Source organism: Anas platyrhynchos, chromosome 1, assembly GCF_047663525.1.
Source record: "Anas platyrhynchos isolate ZD024472 breed Pekin duck chromosome 1, IASCAAS_PekinDuck_T2T, whole genome shotgun sequence".
NCBI classification, from domain to species: domain Eukaryota; kingdom Metazoa; phylum Chordata; class Aves; order Anseriformes; family Anatidae; genus Anas; species Anas platyrhynchos.
The window spans coordinates 81,301,764-81,312,521 of record NC_092587.1 but is presented as its reverse complement, the minus strand read 5'-3'; the positions used below and the strand labels follow the sequence as shown (position 1 = coordinate 81,312,521).

At 40.5% G+C, this 10,758-nt stretch overlaps 1 protein-coding gene across 2 annotated transcripts in view; it reads left to right on the top strand.

Annotated features, from left to right (window-relative positions):
- Window positions 1-6,039: 6,039 nt before the first annotated feature.
- The window catches only part of PRMT8 (protein arginine methyltransferase 8), a 65,326-nt gene continuing 60,607 nt past the window's right edge, over window positions 6,040-10,758 (top strand). For both annotated transcript variants that reach the window (XM_005011647.6, XM_005011649.6), the window contains exon 1: window positions 6,040-7,153. In XM_005011647.6, coding sequence (XP_005011704.1) covers window positions 7,079-7,153 — 75 coding nt within the window. In that variant the 5' untranslated portion in view covers window positions 6,040-7,078. The remainder of the gene's footprint in view (window positions 7,154-10,758) is intronic.

The following is a 10,758-nucleotide window of genomic DNA, read 5'->3' as shown; positions in this document are numbered from 1 at the left end:
TGGCTGGGACCAATGACTGCATTGTCCCCCAGGTGCGCTTCAATAACTTCAAGGATCATCTTCTCCATAATTTTACGAGGCACTGACATGACACTGACAGGCCTGTAGTTGCTAGGGTCTTCTTTCTTACCCTTCTTGAAAATTGGAACAACATTTGCCAGCTTCCAGTCTACTGAGACCTTTACAGATTCCCAAGATCATTGAAAAATAATTGAGAGAGGTCCCGCGAGGACGTCAGCCAGCTCTTTAAGCACCCTAGGATGAATCCCATCTGGACCCATAGACTTGTATGGATCCAGGTGCTGCAGCAAATCCCGCACATGTTCAGGGTTGGTTGGGAGTTTGTCATTCCCACCATCATGGTCCTACAGCTCAGGGCACCCTGGGTCCTGAAGCCCATCATCAGTGCTGAAGACAGAGACGAAGAACGCATTAAACATCTCTGCTTTGCCTGTGGCATTGTCTGTGACAAAGCAACAAAATACCCTGTTTGAATGAAATCAGGATATTTTTACTTCCCTGACCTTCACCTCGTACTTGTTAAGGAAAGTAGCTGTAGAGAAAAGCAGGGCAGATGAAACAGAAATGGGTCTTTCATTTAAATATAGAAATTCCATCTGATTCCTGCAAACAAGGCAGAAAGTAGAGTTTTTCACAGAAATTAAAGTTCTTTAAAAGCCATCGCACAAGACCAGAAAGTGACAATATAGCATGGAAGCTGGTAATTTCCTTGCTTCTGAGATTATTACCTCACCTTTCTTCTGATATGCTGTGTGCCCAGATGAAATGTTCTCCATCCACTGATAGCTTATGAAGGAGAGCATGACAAAATGGTTTAGCTCTTCAAACAAATACATACCCCTTCTGTACTGTGAACACTGAACAAAATGCAAGCAATAGTCTTTTACTTTTCTGTCCATGTTTTTTTCTGTTAACACATTGGTTGCATTATCAAATCATGTTGGTGCAAGGGTGTACATACGGATTCTTTTTCAAGGCTTCAGGAAAAATATCATTTCACAGAATCACATAGAATCACAGAATCACTGAGGCCGGAAAGGACCTCTGAAGATCACCTGTGGTGGTGCATGTCTCCCCCTTGCCCTTGCCCTTGCCAGGGCAGTCTGCAATCTCAGGATAAACTAACATTACGTTCTTACCATTGTTACAAGTTCAGTGAGTTGGGATGATTAGGCACTCCATAACTGTACCTGGAACTTCTGCTACCTGGATACCAGAGCTGTACAATATGGAAGGTACTGGAATTCTATGGTTGGTGGGCAACACAAGAATTACCTAACTTGAATTGTGGCCAGGATGGCAAAATACTTCCTAAAGCCAATCACATCACAGTCCTATAAATACTATTAAATAATACCCCCTGAGATGGGATGGGTCGCAGGGCAAGACTCCTTAAGGTTCAGTGGTCCACTGTATATGCAGATGTAAAGAAGGGTGAGTAATTCACCAAAAGATGAAAAGTTCTTGACCATGCAACTACGTTTAGAAATCCCCAAAACCTTGTTGTACAGAAATGCCTAATGCCTCACTGCATAGAAATCCCCAATCCCTTGCTGTATAGAAACTGCTAATATCTTACCATAACTCGTGTGTGAACTTTGCCATTTATGAAATCTTTAAATACTTTGCTGTTTTGACTGTAGCAAAAACTACTGAAATATTGTGTTAAATAGACTAATGATTAACTGATGATTAAGTGCTGCTAAAAAGAAAACAAACTAACAAAAACAGTCTGATTTGTGATTTACCATAAAGCAATTAATAAATCTTGAATTGTTGATACATTAGACCTGCGTGAAAATTTCATCTGCAACATCACCCAGTCCAATCCTTACATGTAAAGGACTATCAGCTAGACCAAATTGCTTTATTTTCAATATCTCCAAGGATGTAGACTCAAAATATCTTTGGGCAACCTCTGTTTGGCTACCGTCACAATAAAAGGTTGTTTTGTTGTGTTTTGTTTTGTGTTTTGTTTTTTTTTTTTTTAGCATTCAATGTCCTGTATTTCAATTTGTGCCCATATGCCAAAGGAAGGACTGTTTTTTTATGACAGAACACTCAAGCGTAACAAATGCAATAGTTAACACTGATCCATTGCATGTGAATATTTATTGTGACCTATAGTGCTCTCCTACTTTAAATTCCCCTATCTTCAGCAGTTCCATCACAGTTAAACATTCTTTGCCTGTCATGGCTACCCCGTGCTTCTCCACTTACTACAGATTTGTTCACTTTCCCTGTCGGTCCTCTTCTGCCAGTCCTCCACCTGACCTTCTTCATTATCCACATTTTCTTTTCCTCTCCTTATTCATCCTTATAATTCCAGTCCATGCAGTTTAACTGGAGCACTTCCATTGTCAATCTATTGCCATTGCTTTGAAATGATGCCAAATTATCAGTGCTTGAAGTACTTCTTACCCACTTCATCGGGACCATTACAGCAGCACCCTCATTTCATCTTTTTCCCCCAGAAAATGATTTTGGGGAAAAAGTTTTATGAGAGGAAAAAGATGTTCTCTTGTTCATGTATGTGTTTTTCTTTAGCTGATCACATATTTCAGTGATGTTGCAACAAAAAGAAAATGGCTTTCCTTGATGTATAAAGTTCAAAGGGTTGTGCTTTATGCAGCGAGATGCATTTTTTTGCCAACATTTAATCTGAATTTCCCTAGCCATGACTTGAAGCTGTTGCATTCTTCATGTCATTTGACATTAACAAGAGGAGTTTGGTTCTATCATCTAACAACTCGTAAAGCTAATCATAAGCCACTACTGAGTGCTTGACCTCCACTGCACCATACCCAGCAAGCTCTACTTTCCCCAGAGGTTTTGTGCCCTAACAGTCCATCTTGGTAATCATTTATTGAACCATCTCCAATGTGTCCACCTATCTCTTGAACCCAGAAATGGACACAGAATCAAAGATACAGTCTCAACTATACCACATAGACAGATCATAACTTCCCTTGATTCATAGGCCACATTCCATTTAATGCAGCTAATCATGCAGTTGACCTCTTATGCAGTGAAAAAGCATAATTAATCATATTCAACCTAGCTCTACACCCCTATCCTGTAACCCCTAGCTGCTTTCTACCAGGACTGCTCTGCAGTCAGATTCTCAGTCTATACCAATGTATGGGCTTATTCTACCTCCAATGCAGACCTGTGGATTTCACCCAAGCTAATGACAAAACTGGGAACAAGTCTGATCCTCCAGAGGGTCAGAACCACAATATTGCCACACTGATCAAGTAGTAGAGTATTTCCAGCCACAGCTGCTACTATAGAAATAGGAAGTAATAAATGCTTCCTTTTCCATTTTCTCTTCAGCTGTACTCCACTTCTATTTGTATTGTTCTGTGACCTTCATATTTACTTTACTTATGATGCATTCAATTTCAGAATGTTTTTGACATCTCTAAACTTTGTTACAAATACACTTTTACTATTATAAAACTATTATATATGTGACAGTGCTGTTTTCTTTGAGATCTAACAAAACAAGGGGTCAGAAATATGTTCCCAAACTCAGTCTCAATTGCCTACTTTCATTCTTAAGTATTCTCACTTTCAGTGTTCCTGTGAATTTCAGTATCAACAGGAAATTGCACTGAGGCCTGTATGAAGGTCTGACCAAATACATGTGTGTACACATACATATTTGTATTTTTAAACACACTGGTTTCAGTCTTTGAAAAGATATTTCTAATTGATTCTTGCAAGGAATAACTTCAACACAAAAACTGATTTAAAAAAAAAATAACAAAGTTCTGAAGGACAAATAATTTTCCCTTTAAAATAAAACAGCTTACAGCAAATGGTGTGTTTTCAAGGCAGTTTCCTCAATCACACATAGAGCATAAAAGGAGGACTGGAGGAGTGAGGACACGAACCATCTGGAAGATTTTCAAATGAGTTCAGGGCCAAAATACTCATCCTTATGCTGGAAACCCTGAGACTGGAAGGTTTTCCTCTAAAGTGTTTTTTCCTTCTGTAAAGCACTAGGTCCAAGGATGAGCAGTCAGGTATATTGTGTTAAGAAAGAGGTGGAAGGTGAGAACAAATGCATGCCAGGTCAAGTCACGTAATATCTGAAGTGGAAGAAGGAAGGATCTGTATCAAATCTCTGCCTACTAGTTTTGCTAGTTGCTGAGTGCTTTTGAAAATCTGATGCTTCGTTTAACTGACTAAAGATCGATTGAGCTGTAACTAGAAATACAGACCCAGATGTCAAAGAAAAATCGAAAACACATCCTAGAGTTGTTCTGAGTAATCTAGTTCTTGTTCTCTATATAGAACGCAGGTTTACTCTAAATGGTTTTATTAAACTAATCTTAGCTATGTGTATTACCTGAAAATAAAGAAGATACATGAAAACTATGTAGGTCAGCTAAAATGCACGCTGACTAAAATTGTACACACTTGCTAATTACCAGATATTCATGACATGCCAGAGAAAAACAATATGAAAAAAAGGATTGCAGCAACTTTCAATTTTTATTTGCACTTTTTTTTTTCTTATCCCTCCATCTAGAAATCAAAATTCATTAATAAGAAAATGTTCCATATCCCAAGACTAAGGGTCTTACTCTGGAATACTCTAAAATAGCTACCTATGAATTTTCATGGTTTGAGAGTTTTAAGACCTTCAAGAGCTCTATGAACATCCCCTCAAAAACAGGGAAAATGCCCTGCTTCCACTTCTGTTGCCATTTGAACCTCATACAGAAAGAGTGTGAAATAAATTCTACTTTATAAATAAAAGAGTAGTGGGTGATTACTGAAAAAAATTAGCAACAGTATGTACCTAATGAAAGCTCTTGAGATGTTAGGATCAATTTGATCTGAAAGGAAAAGCAGGCTTCTGAACAACTGAATAATCAAATGGTTTTGCAAAATACCTTATAGAGGTATGAAACTGTATGGCATGTGTCTCTAAAACATACTCTCATATTTGGAAACATTTCCATATCATTTTCCCCTACATGGCATGTTCTCATTGCTATTTGACGTATCAGTGTGTCACATACCTTCAGCTTCCCTGGGTTGCTTACTTCTATGTGATTTATCGAATATCCATGAAATCTGTTGCACACCTGCTGATCTGTGTTTACTCTGAACACAAATTTATCGAAGTCATTCAAGTAAAAGGGAGAAATTAGCTTATTTAATTTCTTTGCACCTAGTTCCTCATCTCCATGGGGTGGGAGAATATTTTTGCTCTCTGCTCCTTAATTTATATTCTCTATCCCCATTCCTCCACCCCTGGAATATTTCAGCCTCCTGTGCACAGGTGCCTCCTGTGGTTCTGGCAGTAGCTGATGACATGTCAGTATTGTAGAGCCAGCTGAGGATAAGCTGTAATTAAAAGACATTAAAATAGTGTGTAGGGGACAAAAAAGCAAAATCTATCACAATCTCTCACTGATGTAGCATCTGAGCAGGATACACGCTTAAAATAACACACAGAAAATAATCTTTCAAACCTTTTCTTCGGGTCTCTATTGACACCCCCAGAAGAAATGCTTTCAAACTATTCAGAAAAAAGCAATCCTGCTCTAGTCCTTGAAATCCTACAAGGTACACACACCCACACACCTGCATTATTTCCTCACCTCCTCCGTATAAAAACAAAACAAAAACGTGAGAACAGTGGGCTGGAAATGGAGCTGCAGAACGTGAAGTTGGAAGGATTAATTATGTAATACACCCCCTCTAACACCCATACCCACAGCAATACAAGTGAGGTAAACCTAATTCTCCCAACTGGAAACTCTGAACTAGAAAGGAGAAAGCAATGGAGGGGATGGAGGAACGACAGCACAATAAACATGTCAACAAAATAAGTGGAACGCTGTGATGCATTGTCACAGAGGAAGACGGCATTAGATAAAGACGTCTAATAAATAAATAAATAAATAAATAAATAATCCAAGTTTACAAAGCATCCTTAGCCCAGCGAGACCTCGTCTTCTCCACCCCCCTCTCACCCTCCCTCCCACCCACCTTTTTCAGCGGTAGATGCATCCAAACTGAAACTGTACTTTTACAATTCATGGTTATCCAATGGTGTGGATCCTGCTGAAAAATTCAAGCAAAACAGAAGATGGGAGCACATACAGGAGATTAAAATAAATTAAGAAACCAGGTTTGCTACTTGGAGCAAAGAACTCGGAGGAAAGAAGCTGAAGTAGGCTTCTCCAGCAGCCCTGTAAGATCCTTGACGAGAGTCTTTGCAAAGAAAAGTATTGCTGATTTGAAAGATGAGACAGGATGGAAAATGTTGCATGCCTGTGTGAGAGGGAGACAACGTGGGTGTGCGTGGGTGCGTGCCTGTGTATGAGAGGGCGTAGGCAACGAGTGGGGGGAGCTTGAGATAATGCTTTTCTAAGAAAGTCACGTGAGTGCAATTCCCAGAGAAGGGCATTAAGCATTTAACAAAAGTGGAAAGGGAGGAGAAAGAGAAGAGGGATTGCTGTTTCAGAAGACATTAATGGAAAGACGGTGGCAAATACTGTGATCGTCTTTAAAGGAAGTTTCCTGGAGACCTAGAGAAAAAGAAGCCCAAAGAAGGAAACTAAAGGGCTATGATTTCCTTGTCCTGTTGCTTTGTCTCTGGCTCCCTCTGCCTCTGGAAGAATACCCACAGGACACAAAGATGCCCAGCTGGTCACTGCACGCCCAAGTTCGTTTTAGCTGGTGCTTCTCTCCTCTTTAGCCTGACTGCTTTCTCTGAAGGGGAGGATTCGCAAACCGACAGTCCTTTAGTTTAACCTGAAGAGTGTGTGCCGCCTCTCTGACCATCTTAAGAGCCTACTACAAGTGCAAGTGAGAGGAAAAGAGGAGAACTTGCAAGTGCCCGAGGAGCTCCTGATGCCAAAAGAAGATAAACATTCCTGTGGACGAAGCGGAAAGAACAGAGAAGACTGATTTACTGCTGCTTTCCGTAATATTTTTCTCCCTATCCTTTGGCGCACACAAGTGTTCGGAAATCTTTGAAAACATAAAACAGAACACCAACCCCGAAGCCCCAACCCCTTGGCTAGCTCTTATGGGAATGAAACACTCCTCCCGCTGCCTGCTCCTGAGGAGGAAAATGGCGGAGAACGCTGCCGAGAGCACTGAGGTAAGGACGCGAGGCAAAGCCCGGCACCCCAGTTCCCCCATCCCCCGGGCTCCCTTAGCAGAAACAGCACTAAGCGCAGATAAAGTTTCCCGGATCCTCCGGCATGCCCCTGCCTCCGCTGTTCTGTGGTTTTCTGCATGTGCTCCCACCCTCCCGCTCCGTTTCCCCCCGGCACAGAACTTTGCGCCCCGGCGGACCCTCTCCTCGCTCAGGCGGCTTCCCGGAAGCAGCCGCTCTACGGCTTCTTGCCGGGAGGCTCGGTGAGCGAGAGCGGGCTGCTGAGGGGAGAGGCTTTGTGTCGCTATGGGGAACGGGGAACGGGGAGGGGGGGCGGTGGAAAGGGAGAGGAGGCTGTTACTGTGTGCTTGAGGAGGCTGTCATGGACGAAGAAGGTCTTTTTCACCAGCACCTTGGCCAGCTCCTAGTGTTTCTCTCGCCTGAGAGGATGCTGTGGTGGGGCAGGACTACTTGGGGGAGTTAAGGGAAGGAAATCCGTCTCTGCAGCACCCTAGATATCACCAAACGCAACTGCCTGAGCAAAGAGCAGAGGGCAGGAAGAGCATTTCACCTTGTGCCCGTCTCGTCTGAGCTTTGCATTTCACTCAGGCCGAGTGGGTAGTTTGCGAGCTCTCCATTTTTTCTTGAAGAAATCGGCTGCCCCTTTCCCCAAATAACGTTTGGTTCCCTCAGCCTTTCCCATCTCAGCAACAGCCCTCGTTTGCTTCCCTAGGGTTGTCTTGACCTGACTGAGTCTTCTTAAGTGATACAGCGGTATGCAATGTCTCAGCTCTGGGAAAGCAGAAGGATGCAGGATGCAATCCCAGTTTCTCTGGGAGCATGTGAGAAGGAGGCAGGCAAATGTGCTAATGCGTGCCAAACTCCCCGTTTCTATTAATAGACTGTGCCTAACACTCCCACTGAACATTTAGCGTATGGTTACGCGACATACAGCACAGCCATGTGTGGGCCCCAAGGATATTGCACCCCAATCAACTTTAACGGCTTTGCCATTACATGCACAGGCAACACTGACCCTCCTTCCCATTGCCCTGCAGATAATAAAGAACAAAAGCACCACTTCAATATTGGTGAGAACATGACTTCCCCCTCTCGCTTCTTTCCATGTCTCTGCCAAATGCCTCCTGCTTTCAATTAGTCCTCACAGTAGGTATCCTGCTCCCTCATGAATCCCATGTTACTCCTCCTAATAGTGCTATCGTGCTCCCTCTGCTAAGAAAGATGTGCTTGATGTTTATAAATATGCCTGCTTTGCCATGCCAGATGAAGACCAGAATTATCTTAAAGTAGTTTAATGTAAGCAGTAAATCAAAGAACATGCCTGTTACTGTATTACAACTCCATAGAGTACTGTTTGCAGAAGATACATCTATATGTAGCAAGAAGTCTAGCTGCACATCTGTAAACTGTCATAGTACTGACAGAATGTGTTACATTAAATGACCCAGGATGCTGGACAGTATTGCAGGGAGAAATATACAAGCATAACCAGTTCATTTTAAAGCCCCTTTTCAATGGAGATCATCCTTAGATAGTAGCAGACAAATAGGTGAGAGAAGCATTTAAATATTCCTCTTCTATTTCAGTTCTGTGTTAGTACATTTTTGTTGTTTAAACAGATTTGTTTTTCTGTTTGTGCAATGCTGCACACACTGCAATGTGCTGTTATGGAGAAGGCTTTCTTAGTGATAAGTTTCATTACAGTGCTGCATACAGGACTATATTAAAATGCTGTGCTTCCTTTCCGCAGAGTATCCACCAGTGACAGATTTGTAAAATGAGAGTGAAAATGTTGTAGATTAGGTAACTTCTAATGTGCCTTAAAACCAGAAGTGTTATACACATAACACGTGCCAAGATATTTTCTATTTTATTAATTTTAATATTAGTGATGTTAAGCTCTGTTTTGTTCTGAAACATCTTAGAAATGCTCCAGATAAAATACGCCAGGACCTTTGAAGCTTTTTCACTAGTCAAGCATCTATATTTAGCAAAGTCATATGATACCAGTTTGACCTTCAAACCTATATTTCTCTAACTTTCTTTTGAGGTTATCAAATGTTCTGTGACAGAAGGAATGCAGATCAAAGCACCTCACTCTTGGAGTTGTTGTAGTGTAGGAGAAAATTAGGAATTGGTATAAATTTGCTTCATTTGAAACCAGTTGGTTTTCACTAATGTGCAGGGTCTGATACTCATTGAATTTCTGAAGTATTTTGTTGCCATGGTGACAGGCATGATTTGAAAAATGTCATCCAGAGAGAGATGAACAGTTAAAACACTTAACAAATGGTCAAAACGTCCCACTGGTAAATCGTTCCAAAAAACATTATAGTTCTTACTCAGATTGATTTGAAGTTCCTAGTGAACATATGATACAGCATCACAGTAAAATATATTGTTTTGTTGAATTCTACCATAATTAAAAGAGTATTAATCTTTTCAAGGTCAAATATGGCAAGTATACTGTTTCAGTAGTAGAACAGTTTACAAAAAAATATGTTAAAACAGAGCACGTGGACCCTGTATGAGAAACATTTTACTCTCTTGATTCCCCTCTGATGACCATCATGCTATCTTATTAGCCCCAAAACATTTACGAGGTGATGACAGCAAATATAGACAAGGGAAAACCAAAGCTACACTATGTCAATATTCACATTATTCTGCAAACAAGGATACAAGGTAGTAAAAAAGCAATATCTCACCAATAAATTTACAAGAGTAAGTTTACCTTGGTACCAGATTGTACAAACATCTACGTTATCAGTATACCCACAGCTTTATATCTTGATGTGAAGCCTCGTTAAGTGAATAGAAGTCTTCCCACAAGTGCAGATGGATATTGGATCAAACTAAAAATAGTTCTGTAATTTTATTCAACAATTATGTAAGCGTGCAGATAACAGCCAGATATCAGTCTATCAGTCTGTCTGCCAGAGTTTAACTGGAACTGTTTTTGTTTTTTTCTTGTGTTTATAGGAGTCTAAGTGCTTTGTAGAATAGTAAATGTCAATGGAAATAAAACTCTCAAAAGTCCTTTCTGTTTAGAGCCTCAGTGAAGGCCATAGGGGTCCGACTAATTTGAAACTTGTTAGAATGGTTTCAGATAATGTTTTACAGATTTTGAAGATTGCAAAATGAAAACAATTACTCAGAAAGTTTTTATTCCCCTAGGTCATCCCATGAACTTCAACAGAACATTGTTCATAGGAACAAAAGCTGTAGAATCTCTCAGAAAAAAAAAATATATATATATATAAAATTAATCTCTGTATCTTTAGTCAAGAAAGAAGTCTTGTATACATAAACCAGGTCTGCTTGCCTAAATAACAGGTCCAGAATTGGGTTCTCTACAGATAATCAAGTGCAGTCAGACAGAAAACAAAATAAAAGATGAATTGTTCTTTGTAGAACATACACACGATTTCTCAAATGTCACAGTGCTGACCTGCCATGGATTTTGTGGAAGTTTGTGGAGCTTTTTATATTAAATATAGGTGGATATTCATGGAAGCCGTATTAATAGTAGGCCTGATATCAGTGGGGGGAAAGAAATTGAAAGAAGGTAGATTTCCAAAGGAGAT